The sequence below is a fragment of the Mytilus californianus genome, unplaced genomic scaffold (genome assembly GCF_021869535.1).
Source record: "Mytilus californianus isolate M0D057914Y unplaced genomic scaffold, xbMytCali1.0.p SCAF_6, whole genome shotgun sequence".
Lineage (NCBI taxonomy): Eukaryota > Metazoa > Mollusca > Bivalvia > Mytilida > Mytilidae > Mytilus > Mytilus californianus.
Window position 1 is genome coordinate 115,641,780 of NW_026262712.1, and position 24,802 is coordinate 115,666,581.

The 24,802-nt window shown below is 32.0% G+C and overlaps 2 protein-coding genes across 2 annotated transcripts in view; one reads left to right on the top strand and one right to left on the bottom strand.

The window, feature by feature from the left end:
* The window catches only part of LOC127704469 (glutamate receptor ionotropic, kainate 2-like), a 34,978-nt gene extending 17,409 nt beyond the window's left edge, over positions 1-17,569 (bottom strand). The window contains exons 1-6 of the mRNA XM_052208556.1: positions 17,176-17,569; positions 4,674-4,832; positions 3,262-3,498; positions 2,208-2,398; positions 840-893; positions 82-178 (exon numbers count right to left, since the gene is read on the bottom strand). Coding sequence (XP_052064516.1) covers positions 82-178; positions 840-893; positions 2,208-2,398; positions 3,262-3,498; positions 4,674-4,832; positions 17,176-17,254 — 817 coding nt within the window. The 5' untranslated portion in view covers positions 17,255-17,569. The remainder of the gene's footprint in view (positions 1-81; positions 179-839; positions 894-2,207; positions 2,399-3,261; positions 3,499-4,673; positions 4,833-17,175) is intronic.
* A 34-nt stretch (positions 17,570-17,603) lies between these two features.
* The window catches only part of LOC127704468 (glutamate receptor 4-like), a 36,846-nt gene continuing 29,647 nt past the window's right edge, over positions 17,604-24,802 (top strand). The window contains exon 1 of the mRNA XM_052208555.1: positions 17,604-17,798. The gene's annotated coding sequence lies outside the window, so the exon portion shown is untranslated. The remainder of the gene's footprint in view (positions 17,799-24,802) is intronic.

Below are 24,802 nucleotides of genomic sequence, written 5' to 3' on the forward strand. Positions count from 1 at the left end.
TGACAAATTGTTAGGTTATTGCAAACAACGTTCAGCTGAATAAAAGATGTGACATAACAGATAATCTTTTAAAATGTTTACCTGGTATTCCAGCAGTAAGTCGGGTAGGATCGAGCATCTGTAAACCGAATAGGGTAGCAGATGTTGGAAAGTCTTTCTCGAATATGTCTTCAAAATCCTTAATAGAAAGTTAGAAATAATCAAACTAAAGTACCTTCGATGATTGAAGACTTGTTATATCAATTTCAGCCCTAAAATTATATTATTGAAACACGCTTTATAAATCTGGTGCCTCCGAAACGTTTTTCTTCTGGATTTACCTTCATCAATAAAACAAAAAAAAAATATATGCACATCAAAAAAACTCTTCATATGAAATTTCGCGGAAATAAAAGATGAACATAATAGATCTATACAAAATCAATCTGTTTTTTGTTGTTTTGTTTAGACTATTGAAATAGTAATGGTACAATGTAATGTCAATGTAATAATATAATTGTGTACTTTGATTTAGGTTTAAATTCACATCTTTTTGTTTGAGAAAAACATTGGTCATAGAGACAAAACAAGTATTAGCAATAATGGATTTTGTCGAAAACTCTGAGGTGAAACAATAATATTAATTTCAAGAAGGACAATAGCAATTTCACACAAATAACTTGCTAAGAGGCAACACGTAAACATTTTTTTTCTATAATTATAACGGGAACATTCAAATATGTGATTAATAATCACTTTTTTATACTAACTAAAGGTAATTGGGTCGTATGAAATTTCTAAAATTACTTGTTATTCTGCGTCACAGATCAATTTTGTGGTATGTGACAGTAATTAATTACCAAATAGGTGAGAAACCACTTCCTTGAATGGTGAAGTAAATGTAGATCTTCCGCCTGGAATGTAAAGACATTTGTTATTGATAAAAACATGAACTTTAAAGCGTGAAAAATAAAGACCTGCTATCTGAAACATTCCCAGATTTCACAGTTAAGAGTTTAATACTTGGATTGATGAAGTAGATGCAAATTTACTGACTGAAATGTATAGCGACTTATTGTTGTTAACAATTACACGAACTTATAAGTGAGAAAAGTTTAGAGTGTTTTTCAAGTGGCGCTTTGTTGTGAAAGAGGTAGTCTAGACTTTCTTCAATGGACGTTTATTGAATAAAACACTTCCTTCACCGTCATGGATGGCTCGGTCAACAAAGCTATATATTTGCCCTTATTTCAATTTGTTTGGTAACTGGAAAATGTGGTGTTGGTGATGATCTTTGATAGTCTCTTTTTAATTCATTCGTATTTGTTTTAGTCTCCGGGCGATTTGGATTTGGACTTATTGTAAATATATTTATGTTTTTATTCATTATGTCGCTTGGTTGCTGTCTCATTGGCGCCTACATAACATTCGCTTGAACATCGATCTGTAAACGGTCTATAAATAGAATATGAAAATCTTAACACCCAAAGGCAACAATCGGCATAATACGATATATTGAATATGGGAATAACAAAAAAGTACTAAACATAGCACATACATTTAAGCAACAGTAGTTTACCGGTATTCAAATATCATAAACCGATTAATTAGATATAAATCATGGTAATCAACCAAAACTGATGGAATCGCAATCACTCCTTAGTTCGGTCTGTTGATAGGTAAGCTGTCCGGTCTGTGTTGTTGTTAAATGCTTTATATCGATCTGATGAGTTAAGCCCGTTTTAAATGATTGTTCATAGTTTTTTGTAACACCAATGTCCCAGGTTAGGGGAGGGTTGAGCGCCCACACACAATTTTAACTCTGCACATTCTTTATATGCCTGTAGTTCATTGGTTGTCGTCGGTTCATGTTTGTAATATTTGTTTTTTAAAAATTGTTTTGTTACAAATTAGGCTGTTAGTTTTCTCAATTGAATTGTTTCAAATTTTTCATGTCGGTGGCTTTAATAGCCGACTATACGGTATGGGTTTTCTCATTGTTGAAGGCCGTACGGTTGCCTATAATTGCTTTCATCCACTTCATTTTAACTTGCTTTTATCTACTTCATTTTAACTTTGGTGGATAATTGTTTCATTGACAATCATACCACATCTCCTTATTATTATATTTTCCAAATATGCATGCATCACCTGCAATGCGAATCCACACCCAGTAAAAATGTCACTGTCGGGAAAGGAAATAATAATAAAAAAAAGATCATAACTACCGCAAATATGACGTTCTTAACAACATCTCTGTCCATTGAATGTAGTATGAATTTTTCCATGTGATTTATCCGTAGCGTCGTGAGAGTCTGTCGTAAATCTGGGTCTTCCTTACTGGTTATATTGACCGGAAGTTGTGTTGGAAAGACAAATATATTCTTTTGACTCAATGACAAAACGGGTGCAAAATCACCTGTAAAAGAGAATACTTTCTGTAAAATTTGGTAAATGTGAGTGAAATGAGCATGGAGAAAGTTGTTAAATATTTCAACGAAGGAGGAATACAGTTATCTTACTCAGTATGAAAGCAAGTCATTTGATTGACAACGAAGGTGGAATAAAATTATCTTACTCAGTATGAAAGCAAGTCATTTGATTGACAACAAAGGTGGAATTGAATTATCTTACTTAGTATTAAGGCAAGTCATTTTATTGACAACGAATGTGGAAAACAGTTATCTTACTCAGTATGAAAACAAGTAATTTGATTGACAACGAAGAAGGAATACAGTTATCTTACTCAGTATGAAAACAAATCATTTGATTGACAACAAAGGTGGAATAAAATTATCTTACTCAGTATGAAAGCAAGTCATTTGATAGGAAACGAAGAAGGAATACAGTTATCTTAATCAGTATGAAAGAAAGCAAGTCATTAATGGGCAACGAAGGAGGGATATAGTTATCTTACTCAGTATGAAAGCAAGTCATTTGATTGACAACGAAGGAGGATTATAGTTATCTTACTCAGTATGAAAGCAAGTCATTTGATTGACAACGAAGGAGGATTATAGTTATCTTACTCATCATTTAGGCAAGTCATTTGATTGACAACGAAGGAGGAATAAAATTATCTTACTCAGGATGAAAGCAAGTCATTTGAAAGCGTACATGTAGGAAGAATACAATGATCTTTTACAGAATCAAAGCAAGCCAAATTAAAGAAGATGCCAATTTGTCTCTGCCATCTAGATCATCAAAGTTTTCTCAAGAATACTCATTAAGTAATCATTTTAATTAGCATGTACAAGGTTTCTAAATATTCTATAATATTACCTTGAGATAAAAATGCAACTTTTTTCCAGTTTAGTTTTTCAACGATTTGTGCTATCGCAGTAGACATAGAGGTAGCATCAGGAAGAATCGGGAAAGTTCTATCTGACGGCTCAGGTTTTTCTGCAGACTCGGTAACCAGATGGACCTGTTTCCTTATAACATATTGCATTGAAGTGAAGACATCAATATACGGGCCAATGGCTATAGTCATGTGGTCATCATCAAATAGAGAACGAGCTACAAAAAATGATAAAAAAACATATCATCGGCGTTCACAATGAATCACGAGAATCGATAGCAATCGACGCTATTTGAATACGAAATGGAGTTTATCATGAGAATTCTAAAAGGTCATTATAGTGACAAATATACTGTTTCCCTTACAGGAGCACATAAAATCGTTTTTGCGGGGTTTGTGTTGCTAATTCTTAATTTCTGTGTAGCTTTTTTTCTTGGCCTAGCCTTACCCTGTCCTTCTCGACTTTTAATATTTGATTGCTCTTTGATATCGCTTTATTTTTTAGTTGTTATTCTTAATTGTTGAAATAGGCACCATATTCACAACATTGACATATGTCTTAGCCATAGGTATATACTGCTGGTTACAATTAAATTGATAGTTGTGATAAACCATCTACGATTAAAAAGATTTTATTGTGAACTGGTCTTTGTATGGTAGCATGTTCCCTTGTTTAAAGAAAGCATAAGGGAAAAACGAAATTATCTAAGTAAATTTTACCCTGTTGCACAACACATTCATTTCTTAGTCGGTTCTTTCGGAGTTGTTTAAAAAATCAGTTTACTCAAGTAAAATAGTGTTAGTTTACAAATAATTTGTAACGAATTTTGTTTACCATCGGTTATACATGGAAGGTACCGGTTATACATGGAAGGTACCGGTTAAACATGGAAGGTACCGGTTATACATGGAAGGTACTGGTTATACATGGAAGGTACCGGTTATACATGGAAGGTACCGGTTATACATGGAAGGTACCGGTTATACATGGAAGGTACTGGTTATACATGGAAGGTACCGGTTATACATGGAAGGTACCGGTTATACATGGAAGGTATCGGTTATACATGGAAGGTATCGGTTATACATGGAAGGTACCGGTTATACATGGAAGGTACTGGTTATACATGGAAGGTATCGGTTATACATGGAAGGTATCGGTTATACATGGAAGGTACCGGTTATACATGGAAGGTATCGGTTATACATGGAAGGAACCGGTTATACATGGAAGGTACCGGTTTTGTCAGACGGGTCAAACTAGTAAATATATAAACAGGGTAAAAACCCATCAATTAGGACGAATCAAAAAGGCTAATTTTTAATTATCGTAAATTCAGATCACAATACACTATAAATACAAACCGTCTCCTACACGTATCAGTAGACATACCTGACGTAAGACTTTGGTAAACATGTGGCCCATCTGTTTTATCATAGGCTGCTTCCGTTAAGTTCAGTTTACAGAAATGCACAGATGAGTCGTTTTCCAGTTTTTCAGCAATAGTTTTGTAATTCTCAAAATTAGTGCGGTCTTTATACCCGACAATTGCTGTAGATAGAAAATAATAAAAATAAATGTAAAGTATCATTTTACTTATTGTAATTTTCTGTTTCGCCATTTAACCTGCTTATTATTATAGCAGTTTATTGACGAAGTGGACAACATAGTGAGTAAAATAATTGTTATGCACATAAACAACAGTTACATAGAGATATAGGGTTAAGTTTAGTTGAACTAATATTTTATTCATATTAAATTATCTAGAAATATAATAATGATGACAAAATAATGATAAAACCAATGATGTATTGTGTGAGAGCTAAATAAACTAAACTGGGGTCAAACAGAAATAGTTAAAACTTTGAAAGAGTTGTGACCTTAGTATCAATACAATACCATGATTATACATAATTTGGTTACGTCTTTCAAACAGCACATTAAATGTGAAGCATCAAATCACATTAACGTGGTTGCATGCAAATATTAAACTATAATGTATCTAAGGTTTTAAGGTCAAGGAACAAAGAATACCGTTGATAGTTTATCTTAACAATAAATATTCTCTCCATTATTGTTTTATCAAAAGTGTTCTACTAAATGCTGCATTTTGAGACACACTTTAGCTGTGAATATATATATATTATATATGTAGGACTCTAAAGTGCGACGATCTACGCTAAGGTCCGAAGGTGTCAAACGCTAAAGTAAGATGGTATGACACGCTAAAGTGCGATGGCATAACACATTAAAGAGAAATGGTACATGTATAACACGTTAAAGTTGGATGGTGTAACAGGAATGGGAATCAGCCAAAACAATTTCGTTTGTTGCTGTGTTCCATTTAGTTTTTCGTTTATTGTTTTATTTATAAATCAAACAGCTGTTTTTGAATCGTATTACACTAGTCATGTTGTGTCTCTCAACTTGTGATACTTGTCTGATAATTATATATATATAAACCCTTCATCTGGAAAAACATTCTCGTTTTCCGACAAATGGCTTGTAACTTCATAATGCTGTTTATCGTTGGTAACGTCTATACTTTCGCGAACAAACGCACTTTTTTGGAAAACGCACTTTAGCGTATTGATGCATCGAACTATAGCGTGTTTCATTGAATAGCACAGACTATCGCTTTAGCGTACAAAACCATCCAACTTTAGCCAGGACCATCGCACTTTAGAGTCCTACATGTATATACTGTTGTCAAAAATCCATATTTTTGTGTTTTTTGTTTTTGTTTTGCTTTTTTTAATGTCATTTAAACAAAAGTGTTCTACTTCTTCCATGTCAATACATTGTTAATTATAACTTTAATTATCTAACTGAAAAAAATGCAAACTAGCTAACTACTAATGGAATCTTTTGATTCTAATGACTTTATCAGATTTAATTTATAGATCGACGATAAAGTATCTGAATTATTGAGTTATAAAAATTTAGCTTGCATCATCAACTTTATAATTTCTAATGCAGTATAATTAAAAACTTAAAAAATGATTGATAAAATCATATGTAAACTGACTTAAATTCAAATCTCATACTGTTATAATTATGAAATAAATCGTTTACACGCCAGGTGGAGAGCCCAGACTGCAATAGACGGCTTAGTTAATGCAATCAGTGGAAGTTATTTGATGATGTGCTTACACAATTTATTGGAATTATGTTGACGTTTTCTGGCATTAAACTGATGTATCCACGGTACTATCCCGGGACTTTGTTTGCACAAATTGATGAATTATTTTAGATATTGATGAATACAGAGTTTTCCCATAGAGATGGTAAACAATAAGAATTAATTCAATAACATATTTTTACTATATTGTACTGTGTCTGGAATAATCTGAATATACAAATACGCAGGTTTAGCATCCACTTAAATTTAGTTATATAATTTTGTCGATTTCTATAGAGCATGCTCATTTTTGGGTTTGCATATCAAATGACACCAAACTGTCATTATTTAAAATTCTAATTGTAGAAACGCTTTGTTTACTGGTGTAAATCAATGGCATTTAACGATGAACAAATATAGTTCAGTTATTAAAGGGGCATTAGCTGTCAAATTCATGTTCACCGATTTGACTAAAATTCTCATATTTGATTTATAACATACTAAAATGTGTATCCAAATTACAATAAGTCTGAAATAAATAACTAACATGGCATGGACTCGATAATATATATCAGAATTTCGTGTGTATTTTAGGTTAGACGCCATCTAATTAACCACCGAGATGACCTCCGAAGACTGCCGACGGTCACGTAATCCGATAGTGGAGCGGCGAATGTTGAAAAAAACGCTTAGTTAACGAGTTTAAATTATCTAAATACCTGAATACCTCATGGAATTTTAATATCTTAAAATGTCTATCGATTATTCAACTTCGGAAAAATATTTGTCGTAAATGTCAAATATGGTGCCAATGACGTTAAAAACGACCTAAAGGTTACACGATACCGAATGACGTTACGCCACGAGTTATCGTTCCTGCTGTTGTCGACATCCGTGAAATTGACAGCAAAAGTAAAACTTGATGTTTTATAATAACTTAGAACGAATTAAACAAACAATTTGCCTCAGTCTGGTAAAAAATAGTTGAAAGATAAATGTTTCTTTATTTCAAATTTGCAAATATATATATGATTATATATTAAAAATACCTTCATTTATTATATACTTAGTAGTAAATACAGATAAATTGTTTGTGTAATACAATCCTTGGCAAGCACCCGTGATGATATCGATATCAGCACGGTTGCAAAGGCTTTATCACACCTTTAATCTGTCTGACGTCACGTCATCGATTACAGTCACTGTTGCAAGCTTTATCAAACCTATAATCTGTATGACGTCATTTCAAACTTCCTTATCTGTATGACGTCATGTCACATAAAAACATGTACGTGAGGTATATGTATATAATAAAGTGTATATGATATGACTTTTTCAATATCACATACCATATCAACCCTCAACCAATATAATCCCTCGAGCAGAGCTCTTGGGATTATATTGGTGTCTCGGGTTGATACGGATGTGATATTGAAAAAGCCATATGATATTCTCTATTTAGCGTCGCTTTTTTACGTATCGTATCCAATCACACAACAATAATTATACCCAAATGTGATTCAAATGAAAGAACAAATATGAAAAAAAAAATTAAAAAAAAATCACACTTATTTGAAATTTGTATAAGAAATTAACCTTTTATTTTCATTTAACACTTTACATAGTAACTTTACATAGTTGCAGAGTGCCGAGAGATTTGATTCAATACGTTATTTGACATTGATTGCTTCGTCGTCTTCCTCCTATTCTTCTTCTCATTCTTTACATTTGAATATATACTTTTTATTAATGATGATCGCCGTTTTCTGATGAAATTTTGTTTTCAAAGTAGAAATCCAAATTATAGAAAAGCATGATACGTTGTGAGAATACGGGGAATTGTACTATAATCAATGCAATTCCGCTAAGACACCCATTCGTTTTTAAATGGTTACCGAAAAACGTCGCTAGAAAAATAGAAAAAGGAAATTTAATTGGAAAATAATACCGATAGAATTTAGCGTAAAAGCACCGTACAAGCAGACAGAAAATGGTTTGTTGGCAAGGAATGAAAAAAGAAGACAAGTTGAACTTGACGATTTTGACCGAACAACGTTACCTGTGCTTAAAGTGTAAACAGTCTTTGAAATTTATTGGACAGTACAGAAGAAATCCGATATGGTTTCGGAAGCTTTTATCAAAGAAACTACTAGCATTGTAATCTTATAAGTACAGTCTAAACAGGACAGTCACATCGAAATAAGGAGAAAGTTAACAAAGGCTTAAACATATGGGATGTCAACACTAAATGTGCACTCGGTTAGGACGAAATAAATTTAAATCATTCAGATCCCGTTACATTTTTTTTTTCAATTCCATTCTAAATAAATTATTTTCTCGGAATTTACCTTCAACGATTCACAATTAATGAATGATCGGTGCTTCGACGAAGGTAAATCCAGAAAAGCGCTTCGAACGCAAACAAGTTATTAAATAAAATTGAGAATGGAAATGGGGAATATGTCAAAGAGACAACAACCCGACCAAAGAGCAGACAACAGCCGAAGGCCACCAATGGGTCTTCAATGCAACGAGAAAATCCCGCACCCGGAGGTAGTCCTCAGCTGGCCCCTAAATAAAAGCTATTTTCATTAACCTATTTTATTCAAACGGCAAAAACAAACTGATCAAAAGATGAGAGTTCAAATGCCCCCCTCCCAGCGTTGTAAATATTGTATTTGTCAATGGCAATTATAACTTTAAAAAAAATTATTTGTTCTTGGATTTTTGAGAAATGCAGACTTGAGAGCAAATGCAATGCAATTTACGATATAATTAACTCTTTTAAAAATATTTGATCGGCACTGACTTTCGAAATTATTCAAGACAATTGCTGATATAAACCTTATATATAAATTATTTAAAGATTTGGCAAAAATTATACACGTGAGAGCGCTTACAAAAGCAATTTTCCATATGATTAATATTTCCAAGGGCATAACTCTTTTAAAAATAATTGTTCGGCACTGATTTTCAAACGATATCAAAGGGCAATCAGTCACCGACGATATCAAAGGGCAATCAGTCACCAACAATATCAAAGGGCAATAAGTCACCGACGATATCAAAGGACAATCAGTCACCGACGATATCAGAGGGCAATCAGTCACCAACAATATCAAAGGGCAATCAGTCACCGACGATATCAAAGGGCAATCAGTCACCGACGATATCAAAGGGCAATCAGTCACCGACGATATCAAAGGGCAATCAGTCACCAACAATATCAAAGGGCAATCAGTCACCGACGATATCAAAGGGCAATCAGTCACCGACGATATCAAAGGGCAATCAGAAACCGAAGATAGCAAAGGCAATGAGAAACCGAAGACATAAAATGGCAATTAAGAATCGATGAATCTTATAGTGGTAAATCAGAAATAGACGTAACCCATTGTGGTAATCAGAAGCCGAAATTAACCAGGGTAGCAATTAAAAAATCTAAATTACCAAGGTGGCAATCAGAAACCGAAGTTATCTAGGGTGGCGATCGGAAACCAAAGTTATCTAGGGTGGCGATCGGAAACCGAAGTTACCGTCAGTGGTACTTAGGAACAGAGTATACCTAGGTTGAGAATTAGAAACCGAAAATATGAAAAGGGGCTATTGTACCAGAAACTGAAATATCTATAGTGATATACTATGTAAAAACTTATAATTAAGTACGTCGAACGTGTGTTTCGTCTACATCGGACAGTAATCCATATGACAAGGTTAATCAAAAGCAAAGAAAAATCTGAAAATTAAAAAAATCAGAAATAACAAGCTTAGAAGGGTAGATGACAATAACATATTAGCCAACGATCGGAATGATTTCCGTCAAAATCGAAGCACTAGATCAATTACCTTCTCTTACAAACATAATCGATGTCAGAAAAAAACTCCGTAATTCTATATACTTTTTGTGCCTTTCTGATTTTAAAAAGGCCTAAGATACTATAAATAGAAATAAACTATGGTCGAAGCTAAATGGGCTAGGTGTTGCAGAAAAAAAATTGTGCTATACATATAAACTAGAAGATGTTGTATGAGTGTCAATGAGACAACTATCCATCCAAGTCACAATGTGTAAAAAGTAAACAGTTATAGGTCAAAGTACGGCCTTCAACACGGAGCTTTGGCTCACACCGAACAGCAAGCTATAAAAGACTAGCCTTAGTGTAAAACAATTCAAACAGGAAAACCAACGGTCTAGTTATCTATATAAAAACGAGAAACGAGAAACACTTATGAACCACAACAACAAACGACAACGACAACCACTGAAAAACAGGCTCCTGACTTAGGACAGGTGCAAACAAATGCAGCGGGTTTAAACGTTTTAACAGGCGCCAACCTTCACCCTAACCTGAAACATTGGTATAACATTTCAACATGAAAAGACACACAATAAAATATCAATTGAAATGGCTTAACTCGATCAAAAAGACAATACCAAAAACAAGAAAATATACAATGAACAAATAAGTTTGATCTATGACATAATATAAATAAAAAAGATATTTCTATGTCAAAAAGACAACTTTAACCTAGGAAAAAATGGCGTGAAATATTTTTTTTGTTAGGAGTACAGAAACATTTTTTACAAAATAAATTTGTTATTCATAGAACGAGTACAGAAGTGAAAATGTTTTCGTCATACTAAACATTTATCAAAGGTGGTACATATTAAAAACAGTAAGACGAGATATAATACAAAATAAGTAAACAAGAAATAAATTACAAATTGTGTCAACAGGTCAAATTAACACGAAAGTACGATTTGAGAGTACTCGCAGTTACTGAAAGCTAGTTAAAAACCAAAAACAATTAATAATAAAAAAATCATGCATCAGAGACTAAAATCAACTAAAACACATCCCATGCAGGGATTTTGTGTTTTAACGCCATGAATAGTAAAAAAAGACATGACTTGTGCAATGCCAAAATGAAAGTAACGACAGGCAGTAGGATAGTTAGGATATTAACTTATAATAAATATGTATGATGTTATGTATAGATAAAACATATACAGTCTATTTATTCAAATGTTCAGTCAATTAAACGGCCATTTATCAGAATTGTTTAATGTCAACTTAAACAAAGGTTTTCATTGTCACCTATACTATTTAACCACTATATAAATGACCTAGTTTCGTTCTTGAAATCATATAAGTGTGGTATTGATATTAATAATGAAAAAGTTTGTATATTACTTTATGCTGATAATGTGGTTATTCTAGCAAATGATGAAAAAGAATTACAAACTCTGTTAAACGCATTAGATACATGTTGTGGAGATAACTGTTTGACTACTAATTACAAAAAGTGTAATATTGTGCATTTTTGAACACATTCTGTTAAACAGTCACATGTTGTATTTACATGTGGAAATAATATCATTGAATACTCTACTACTTATACTTATTTAGATCAATTTTTAAGTGAATTTTAAGATTATAATGTAACTGCTTTAGCTGTTGCAGCTTCTGCAAATAGAACACTTAGTCTTGTTATAGCTAAGTACAAAATCTTAGGTGGTGTCACTCAAAATGTCTTTTCAAAAACTATATGAAAATTTTAATGTTACAGTCTCTTATAATTATGTACAGAATGGCTCTATTTCTATATCTATATATTTTACACTAAATGTATTGTTGTATTATATTATTGAGAGATGAGACTTCAATAAAATATTGAATTGAAATGAATTGCCTATAATTTAATACGCCATATTCGTGTTTCGTCAATGTGGATCTCATTAGTGACGTTCCAACCAAAACAAAAGACCAACTTCATAACGACATGAAACAACATATCAAAAGTCGTGCCACATATAATTTATCAAACTATGTCGTGCCACATGCGATTTATCAAACTATCATGTCGTGCCAAAAATTAATTTTATCGGGCCACATATCAAATCTGTAACACCAAATCAGAAATATAAATCCGTCGGACCACATACAAAATATAAATCTGTCGGACCACACAGGAGATATAAAATCTGTCGGACCACACAGGAACTATAAAATCTGTCGGACCACAAAGGAACTATAAAATCTGTCGGACTACACAGGAACTATAAAATCTGTCGGACCACATATAAATATAAAATGTTTTTTTTATCTTTGTTTTTGTTTGGCAAAAGAATCAAAGTTTGAAATAAAAACAGATTAGTGGATGCCTCATATTTTTTTCTTTCTCCATCATATATTAAGAGATGTGGTAAATATGCTTCAACAATGGTATACCCATTTAGTATTCTTGTGAATTATGAATGCATACTTTATTGTCGTAACAATGTTACAGAGAACATATACATATGAATTTAATGGAAAAACACGTTTCTAACCAGGAGGAACGACCGTCTTCTGAACGATCTTAGATAATTTACATAATAGAACTACATTGTTTGAAGAAAACAATTGTTCAAATTATGCCATGTCTAGAGCACTGAAAAACCTTTATATAAACTAATTGTCGTACGGATGTAATCGTTCTAATTATCACACTGGATCTGTACAGTCATTTACTAAACAAAACAACCAGCTCATAATGTTCTGGTTTTAAACACCATTGATTGCGCTATATATAACCGGCAAATTGTCCTGACATATAAAACTAGCTTAAACACAAACAATAGTGTGGAAGTTAATTACGAAAGGTGAACTTGGCAGTTATGTAACATTAGCATTAAGTCATGTATCGACAATTATCACAATAAATAGGATTTATTTCCTGATATCAAACCATGAATATGACAATGGTAATATTAATATAAATCTTAAAGCCCGGTTTTCACTATCAAAGTTAACTTCGTCAAAGTTTTCTTTGTCCAGGTAAACTAGGTCCAATTCATCTGTTGGTACTATCAATTTTATTTTTTCATTTTTGGTCAAAGAAAACTTTGACCAGGTAAACTTGGTCCAAGTCATCGGTTGTTACATCAAAGTGTTTCATCAAAAACTTAGTCAAAGAAAAAAAACCTGCACTGTGATTTGATAATACCTGTCAAAGTCAATCTAAATTTCAAGAAAAATAGGACGAGATTCTATTCCATTCAAGTTAGTCAAATTATTTGATCCAAGTTTTCTTTTATGGTTGTCACTATAAAAAATCCATCAATAACTTTGACCAAGAAAACATACAAGAAAACTTTGATAACGGGTCTTCACATTAGTCCACAGATCAAATATTATTAAAATTTCCAAAATCTTATGAAAAGCAACAAGCCGACTGAACAACCGCCTACATGTTTAACCCCGCCATATTCTGTATGTATGTGCCTGTCCCAAGTCAGGAGCCTGTAATTCAGTGGTTGTCGTTTGTTTATGTGTTACATATTTGTTTTTCGTTCATTTTTTGTACATAAATTAGGCAGTTAGTTTTCTCGTTTGAATTGTTTTACATTGTAATTTCGGGGCCTTTTATATATATAGCTGACTGTGCGGTATGGGCTTTGCTTATTGTTGAAGGCCGTACGGTGACCTAAAGTTGTTAATTTCTGTGTCATTTGGCCTCTTGTGGAGAGTTGTCTCATTGGCAATCATACCACATCTTCTTTTTTATATGAACTACTAGTAAACAAGTTATGCAAATTTTTTCGAATAATTAATGAATGCCTAGAATCTCTTGGGTAACCACTTTATGTCTCTACCTTGTATTTGTATTATATTTTATACTATGTATGTAAATGTATGTGTGTATGTCTCTATACTATGTATGTAAATGTATGTGTGTATGTCTCTATACTATGTATGTAAATGTATGTGTGTATGTCTCTATACCATTGTACTTTGTATTATATTTTATACTATGTATGTAAATGTATGTGTGTATGTCTCTATACCATTGTACTTTGGTTTACGAGAATAAATAAATATATATATATATATATATATATATATATATATACAAATCGTCTAAACATCAGCCCAACAATGTTAGATCTGTAAATTTGCTTTCGCAAATTTTTTGTTCTTCCCTCGCCGGGATTCGAACTCATGCTATACTGAGATATCGTGACACCAAATCGCCTGCATTGTATCCGACGCGCTTGATTATGTGAATCCTAGGTGGTCGTGTGGTCGTGTAGTCTAGCGCGTCGGATACAGTGCAGGCGATGTGGTGTCACGATATCTCAGTAGCATGAGTTCGAATCCCGGCGAGGGAAGAACAAAAAATTTGCGAAAGCAAATTTACAGATCTAACATTGTTGGGCTGATGTTTAGACGAGTTGTAAATACAGAATGTACACAGCCATGCATCACCATCACTGCTGGTGATCCGATGGATAAATCTGTTGTAGAGTTGTCACTGGTTCAGACTTACTTATATGTGTATATCACTTTTAATTACACACTTATACTGAACCCACCAACTCTTTTTCATCCTGATTAGGGTGTACTTTAAGTAAACCGGTCACCAGGGATATCAGCAAAACTATATGAATACGTGTATTTGCTTAAAAAAAGTAAAATGCTGGTTTCGAAGCCATTTTTACATAGTTAAAATGATTTCGTAATGTTCCGAAGATTCCCAGGCTTCAAATCCTGACTTTCTTTCGTTATACAAATTTTTGCTTTTTTCTTGGTGAAGAAATCATTATGATTTTTGGTTTAATCAGAAAATACAAAATTCTTTTGTAAATAACATATCTGATGATGTGAAATCGAAATGAATAATTGAAAATCTGCTTGACTTCATAACAACAAAAGCCCTCATCAAGATCAAAGCAAGTTCAGTCATTCTTCTTTACATTGTCTGCATCATCTCATGTTGGTAATACAAAGTAAAAGGTTATTAATCATAAAAATATTGATGAGTTTAAACTTGAGCTAATCATCAACAAACTGAATGTCAAGTTTTTGAGTAAACCCCTAGTTTACTACCAATTTAATTACGTAAAATGCATCCTTTATTACTTTCAATAAAAATAAATTTCTCTAAAACATTAATTTTCATATGTACTGTCATGATTTTTCGTTGCATTACATATGGTAGGGTTGGAGTCATTTATCATTAAAGTCTATCTCGCACTTTTATTTCCAGAAACTTAATCGCCTAAAGTGAAAACAATCAAAATCAAAACGAACTTTACTTCGGTACATGAAGATTATCGAAGTATATTTCATTGATTGCAATGAAAAACCGTGATTTCCGAATGAGATAAAAACCGATAATTTCGCCGATAATGTCACTCCTGTGACGTCATACAATAATGGGTGTAGTCAAATTTTGTCTATGACGTAGCATCAAAACGAATTGAGAATGTGTAGAATAAGATATAGCTCTTTGCATTTTCTTTTTCGTTTCCATTTATAATCAGTGAAATAAAAAGATTGAATAACTAAAGAATTCAAGGATCATAAAATATGCAACTACAATGACCGAACAACACTGAAATTCAACTCATTTGCCTAGACTGTTGAGTGCTGCACAATTGCTCTCTACCATACTTTCTATAAGTCTATTCATGAGCAACATGTTCAAGATTTTATGAAAAGGTCTAACTGATTTAAAGTACCTTCATAAAGTGTTATTGCTACCGGCACGGATGATCATCAACATCAAACCTAAGTCATCGTCACAGAAAATATGATTTGCCTCTTTTTCCTTTTTTCCTTTTCCTTTCTTCTTGTTCTTTTCTTCTTTTTATATATTAGTTCGTATAATATTTAATGACTTTGTTCGCTTTACATGCATGCTCATAATGTTATTATTGCATATATACTTGTATTGTAATATGGAGAAGACTTCACGATTTACTTGTTTTTCATCTATTTTGCTGATATTTAGCAGATACAATATGTTTAAACCAAACATTTACTTGTTACACATTGTAACTTGGATGGATAGTCGTCTCATTGACACTCATACCACATCTTCTTATGTATATGAGCAACAAGCATTCGATCGTGAATTAATGTGTTGTTCGGTCACTCGTGGAAAATTTTTCTATATTTGAATTCTTGTATCAATTTTTCTTTACTAATGTAAAGAAAGCAGCTAAAACACAGTAATATGGCCTACTTCAAATCAGTGGAAATAAGGAGCGAGACCTTGCGGTCACGAACATTTAGAGTACAATTTTCGTACTCAGATTTAAAAAAATCATCCAAGTACTCGATTTGGTGTTTCGAACACAAGCTTTATAACCCGAGTACTGAGTAAAGTTTTGTTTGAACAAAAGGTCATGTTGTAAGTGAAAAGGGTGGGTGTCTCCTGAACAAAATATCTATTAAAATCTCGGCATATATGAAAATGCTTTCTAGCGTATTAAAAGTTCCAAAAAGAATATCGTATTTAAAAGTTTATAAAAAAACAAGAGGATACTTTCTGTCAAGTGAAATAAAACTAAATTTTGTTAATAGCATTTATCAAAATTTATAGAATAACTCTAACAAAATTTCAAAAACAGAAAAAATTCAACGAGTGACCGAACAACAAATTAACTTTCGAATACGCGCGTCTAGGATTAGTTGTTCCTTTTATCACATTGAACATATCTTTTTCCAGGTATTCTTAATTCATTTTGATGCAACCTCTTCGACAATGTCTTAACAAAACCGATTGTTGCATGACGTTAGATGTGTGATATTGTCGGTTTTTATTTCACTTGGACATCACAGTATCTCATTGCAACCCATGTAATAAAAAATATGATTAAACAATTAATGAATTTGTTTGAGATATAAATTTCTGTGAAAATCTATTATCTTTTACCATTTAAAAATTTATTGGATGAAATGTTAATCCCCACATCAGTGCGTGCATGAAGTTATTACATACCTGCATTTAAATATGTTGAGAAAGACTTCACAGAAAACACAGTACACAGACTGAAGAAAACTAATATCTTTAATCTCATGCTGAAAATCTTTTTCACCAGGTTCTAGGTAATATGTCTTTAAAGGAATCTATTCCTTGCTACAGTCATACAGTCTTGGAGTGCAATCTGGAATGTTGTAAATGCTTTGGAGTAATAGTACAACTTTGATTATTTCAAAACATTCTAACTGACCATTTCCAGTCTGACAAACAGATTTCACTTTAGACAGGTCCAACGATACCCACAGCCCTTGTCAGAGGGTTATACAATTATTGAATCGTGAAGAAGAGAAATACCAACACATAACAGTTAGAATTGATATAATTAATAAATCCCCGTAGATAGTGTTTTACATATGTACAGTAGTCGCTGTTATAATGGTATTAATATTATATGAATTATAATATTTACTTTTCCCACACGAGACTTGTTTGGATGCATCAATAAGGCGATATTACAATGGAATTATATAGTTGACAGATGGGTTTTTAGTAGTATTTTTTTATCAATTGCTTAGCAAGATACTAGAAAAAAAATGTATGGCATAGTGTGCTTTTCTAATTGAAATTACTCGGAGAGAAAGGTAGGTTTTTTTATATTGTTTTTTCATTATAGACTCTACTTGTGCTTGGATATAGAAATGTGTACATATGTGTTCTAATCTTAAATACGTAAATGTACCCATACGTGTTCTAATGAATGTAGACGTATCCATACGATTTTATAAATATGTAGATGTACTTATATGTCTTTAAATTTTTTTAAATATGTAGTTGTACTTATTCGTGTTTTAATTTTAGATATGCAGATGTATCCATACGTGCTTTTATTTAAAAAATGTAGAAGATATGCCCAAACATGTTCTTATTTTAAATATGTAAATGTACGGATACATATTCTAATGTACAAATCAGTGCTCTTTAAGATTTTAAGAAACATTTTCATGTATAATTATTAAATTAGTTACATGGAAAGATAAAATAAAATGTAACAGTATTTTACGCAATAAGTTCCTGATGTGATATAGGGACGTAGATGTACCAATCAAATATTGATATACCTGTATCCATTTTTTTTCTTACATGAAAACTGAAATAAAATAATATCAAAAAATTATTTCGTCAATGTTGTGACAAGTAAGTAATTATTATACTTTTTTAATTCATCGATTTATTACCTCTTATTATCTATGTCTATCAGCGCAGTCTTCATAAAGCATTTCAGATGTTTAAAAACAACCATATGGCGAACTCAAAATGACTTGTAGATATGTATTTTTGTTGTCATTGTGCGGCAACAGTCAAATATATTTACTTGTCTAATAATAGATTGATATTAGTGTTGGCTAAACTAAGTGTGTATCTTTTTTGGTCTGCATAACACATTCTGTTTAAGAATAGAAACTGGCAGACATGAACGTTTTATCAATGTATGTGGTAAATATGAAATATTACCTCGACATGAGAGGATATTTTTATATTGTAATTCAAATTCTATTGAAAATGAAATGCACTTTCTTCTGGAATGCCCTCTTTACAATAACCTCAGAAGAGATATGACTGATTATATAAAAAAATACCCCAGTTTAGTTAATTTAAACAGAAATGATCTTTTTACATGGATCATGAGTAATGGAGATAGCAGTTTTTTTATCTATTTTATGTGCATACCTTGATAAAGGCCTGCAACTTAGAAAATCAGAAAATTAGTTAAATACTCTAATAGATATAATAGTTAGCAAAATTATCTCCCCTTGACCACTGACCCTTTCCTCATGCATTTGAACTATTATTTTATGTTTCTTTAAACAGTCTGTAATGTCTATGTCATGTTGTTATTAATGTTATTAATGTTATGCTCTTAATGGGCCCTTTAATTTGGAAAAATAAAAATATTGTATATTATATTGTATATTGTATATTGTATATTGTATAACACAAGGTTACATTGGAAATATCTACGTTAAAACTGTTCCTCTATTACTTATTTGATATTGAGTAGAAACAAAACCAGTTCTATCTTTGATGAAGTATAAACCTTTAGCTTCCACACATCGTTATATGTAAACCACAGATTAACCTGTGAACATGTTTCCCTAGGGTCATTAATTATATGCCTTTTCTATAATTAACATTGAATAAGAATGCTCCCGTGATACCATAACTTACTTAATCAGATTTATGCAATAACAAACGGATTTATTAGATGTGTCATAATGAATGTGATTTCATGATAACAGCTTTAAGTCCACATATATCAATATCAAATTAAATAATGTGAGCTCACATAATTATTAATTCAAAATACGCCTAATGTGTAGGCACCGACCATTCATCTTTAGTTGTCTGGTTTTGGGATGGGGAGACCCATGAGTATTTTTCTCGAGACAAACAATTTTTTGACTGTCATACAGGAACAAGAATTTTATTTTTGAACCTCAATGTCTGTTTCCTCATATTTTTAATGGAAACAAAGTATTGTGTTCACTTCATTCTGATACAAATATTTTTTCAAGACATTTCCCCATGTGAAATTGAAAAATCGTCCAAGAGCAATAATCCACAATTCTAAAGTTTCAATTTTAAAAATGTAGCATAATACGCTATAAATTTATTGCTTTGGGATACCATACGGCTATTTTGTTAAAAGTGAACAAAAAGGTAAAACATGCTACACAGAGGAACAAGTGATCAGTATGCTGGAGTTTCTTATTGACACCATATGTGTTGAATTTGTAGGTAGATTTTTCAACAAATTATAGGCATTTTCTATGGGAACGAACTATGCGCCTCTCCTTGCTGACCTCTTCTTATTTTCATATGAGTTGGAGTTCTTTCAGATACTTGTGAAACCAAAGAAAATCAAAGAAGCCAGATCATTTAATTTCACATTTAGATATATTGATGATGTTCTTTCCATTAATAATCCAAACTTTTCTGATTGTGTTCCATAAATATATATATCCTCCAGAACTAGAAATTAAAGAAACAATAGACACGACTTCCTCCGCCTCATCTTTAGACTTATACCTCGAATTCGACATACATGTACACGTAAGCGGTAATCTTAATACCAGAATCTATGACAAACGAAACGATTTTAATTTTGAAATTGTAAATTTACCCCACCTTAGCAGCAATATACTAACTTCACCTGCATATGGGATATACATTTCCCAACTCATTCGGTATTCAAGTCTCAGAGCTTGCAGCTGCTACTCAGACTTTATAAAACGTCACCAGTGTCTGAGCAGAAAGTTTATGAAAGTTCAGGGGTATTTCAAAGAACGTCTCGTACTTTTTCTAAAAAAAATCATCGGAAGATACCACAACCTTGTTGATAAATATTCCGTATCAACTTCACAAATAATACATGATGGTCTTGAATTATAGATTCTAAGTACTGATGTTGCTTGTCATCTTAATTACGTGTTATAGTGTTCTTTGTATTTTTTTTTTTTTTTATATTTTTAACCTTTTCTGTTTAGTCCATTTTCGGTGATATACTTTTTGCGCGTCTCGGTATTTATACATCCCACCATTGTGTTATTGTGCTTTGGTCATGTTTTGTAATCTTGTCTTTCATTTTTGCTTATTAATATGTACTTTGTCTATAGAGTGTCTATATGCCATTTGGTTTTTCTTTGATGAAATAGTTATTTGTTTAACTGTGATTAAGATTATAACACAATAATGACTGCTGTTCCCCAATTTTTGACATTTTTACCTATAATCATTCGTTTGATTTGTTTGAGCTTTTGATTTTGCCATTTGATAAGGGACTTTCCGTTTTGAATTTTCCTTGGAGTTCGGTATTTTTGTTATTTTACATTTAGATTCAAAAATTGGTTTTAAAATTGCTCCAAGAAAAGATATATGGACTGAAAGGATAAACGCCTTTCTCAACACACACATTCACGCCGCGTGCGCACACTTTTGCGTGTTTTTGATTGTAGATTTATTGAGTATCGATACGGACACTACATTTTAAAACCCAATCTAGCTTTCAATATATTTCTTATAAGGGTGAAATTCATGCCCTCTATTTGGAACTATCTATAGAGGGCATCACATATAAATTATTGCTATTGTAATATCGTATGGATAAGAGTAAGACTACATTAAAAAAGTGAAAGTAAGTAAAAATATTTGAGAATATATTTACCCCCCAAAAAATATGTAAAAAAGAGGGTCCTTCCCTGTGGTGCTGGGGCGTAAAACTTCAACAGTCTATTAATCATTATGAAAAAATTGTCATGCACTCATTTAGATTGAAATTTGCATTCGGATACATGACAATGATTAAATCTGTTGATAACATCAATCGATTTTTAAGAATCCATGAATCCATGAATTCATTTTAAATGGAAACACGTGATTTGTTTTCTGTCGATTTACCGAAAAAAAAAATAAAGTATTATACAATAAAAAATATATTGGTCCAATCGGAATTATTTCTTGTTTTGTTAGGATGTAACAAACCTTTTTGACTGCTATAGATTTCTTGACAAATATATAATTTGGATTAATTTTTCAGATCAGTTTACAAATGTTTACGATTTTGACATCTAATAAGTTTTAGAATCGCAAGGTCAAACGTCAGAGACAAGGGGATGAAACTCTTCATATTTTAATATCGCTGTTCTCGGTTTATGGTAAGAGCATCAGTATGCAATTACCTCATTAACCAACAACAAACAATGCAAGCAATTTCTTAAATAAACAGTAAAAAAATCACATCTGCCGGGAAAATACGTTCAAATATTTTCCAACAAATATAATACTGACATAATAATCAATTCTAAATTATGATTACATATAATGTTGTGCGTATTTGTTAGTTAACAAGAATGTTTAATAAAAAATATGATGTTGATGTAATTAGATTGATTATTAATATTTAAACTTTTTGAAAAAAAGTATTACCCTTTCGAAACACCTGACTGCACCCCTAATTACAATCTGACGTTTTCTGTGTAATATTTGTAGACTGTTGTTTGTCTTAACATTGTTTTTCTTTTTTGTCATGGTGTTGTTGATTTTTTTTAACTTATTGTTTATATTGCTCCACCAATTTAAGAACGACGTGTAAGGGGCAATTTTTATAATCCCGAATATGCTTAAAAATTTGATCCTTTGCAAAAACTGATCATTTTTGTTAAGGCAATAACAATTCTTGAAAGCAAATTAATACAGTAACTGATCCCAGGACACCAAGAAATCTGCTAATTGAAAAGTCAGATTATTTTAGCTCTAGATAAAATCTATAGCGACAATTTTCTTCCAAAATTGTATAATAATACTTCAGTGAAATGGTTAATGGGTTATTTCTGTAAACAATAAGCCAAAAACAAACGAGTAATTTGACTCTCTCGTCTTGCTTCTATAACCATGTAGCATATTTCTGATAGATTACATTATCATGAACAAACACTTTACATGACAGCCTCTCTGTGTTAGATGATGCGATAATTCCTACACATTGTTGTCAATATAATGGAATTCTATGAGACTGTCGTACAAGTGAGAGTTTTAGATAGCTATAAAACCAGGTTAAATCCACCGTTTTCTACATAAGGATATGACTGTACTAAGTCAGGAATATGACAGTTGTTTTCCATTCGTTTGATGTGTTTGAGCTTTTGATTTTGCCATTTGATAAGGGACCTTCCGTTTTAAATTTTCCTTGGAGCTCGGTATTTTTGCTATTTTACTTTTTTCCTAATAAAGTTCTCTCATTGTAACACATTAGTGATGTACAAATGTACATGATTTTGTTTAATAAAGTGACTATCGAAATAGGTGTAATTTGTAGAAAGCTAAAATTTTGTAAAGGATTCAGGCGTTGAAATTGGATGCGTTAATATTTATCTCTCATTATTTTCAATCGCAAGTCATAATATTTAACCTCAGAAAGATATCAAAACGCACCCTATGTAAACTATGCTAATGAGATGTAGAAACATAAAATGTACGCAAAAATCTCAGTGTGTATTTTTTAAAACTTTTTTAATTTGAGCCTTCTTGCAACTAAACAAGAAAGAACTAGGGACAGTTTCAACTGAATTTATTTCACATTTGTGCTATTTTCAAAAGTCTTTAATCTTCACAGTATCACATTCTAACAACGTTATAGCTTATTCCTTAAAAGATCACTACATAGATTTTTGACGGATTTTGGAAATACTTGAATATTTATCCCAAAAATGTCAAAGAGGACATTTATCACCAAAACTCATGTCTTATCATAAAAAGCACTTTTATCCATCAAAGGTCAACCAGAAACCTTAGACAACTGGGAAATGAATAAGCAATTCAAATTTAAAAGTCATTTGGCCAGGTTATGAACGGAGATAAGAAATATACTGAAAATGACTCATTGCTCCTCTTATCAATGCAAAACATATTTCTCTTTGTTTAGGTATACTTTTATTCATTTAACAACTGGGAAATGAGTAAAAAGACAGATAAAACAGGGATAGATTGACCTATCATGAATCGTGGGTCGAAATCTACCGAACCAAGCCCAAAAGACTTACTTATATGTGAATTTTATGTCTAAGCGAATTATCTGATAAACTCATTAATAGAAACTGGAAACATTTTATTTGATGATGTGCTGTTTTATATTGATAATAAATTGTCAATTTGATATCATGTAACTACCATTTATATGACATATCATATATCAACTATTACATTAATGATATTATTAATTTACTAATTTTGAGCCACCATATTGATTTCGCTCGGATTAGAAATGTCGGTCATTTTAATGTGTAATATCAGACATACAGACACGGCTTATTTAGGAATTGAATGCTTCTTTTTGTAAATTCATTGGGATGTAAAAGCGTAGACCGAAGTACATTTTGTATAAAGCGCGGATGCGCTTCATTCTAAAAATGTACGCACGGTCAACGCTTTTAGTTTTACAACCGTATAAAATTACTAAAAGAAGCATTCAATACTTATAATTACATTTTTTCGCTATGATCATGAAAACACGATTACTATCATTTTTTTCTTTAATTTACCTGTGCACTTTATTGTGGAAACGTGTGTCATCATGTATGTTACAATTCATGAAATTCATTTTGAAATGAAGAATGACGCGAGATTGCTGTTAGCCAATCAAAATAACGTATAAAAATGAAACGTACATCAAATGTAATTATAAGTTCTTTATGATCAGCATTTAAAATATTGTCAGTGATTTTGAAACGTACACTCTAAACATATAGTGGTTGTGATACAAAAATAGGAATATCTTACCATGACACAACGACACAAAAATATATGGGAATAATCATATGCTATTGTTATACGACGACACTGAGACTAATAAAGTGATGAAAAACTAAAAATAATGCCTCGTCCACACGTACATTTAATTCGAATTAAATTTGAATCGAATGCGAATCGAATTCGCTAATCTCGTTCACACACTCTTCTCTTTTAATTCGAATTGATTCGAATAGGCTAAATCGCATTATCCAATTCGCATTAGAATTGCGTTTTTGTTAATACGAATTAAAAGTTAACGTCGTTTGGACAATAAAGCGAATTTGATGCGCATTGCAATTCG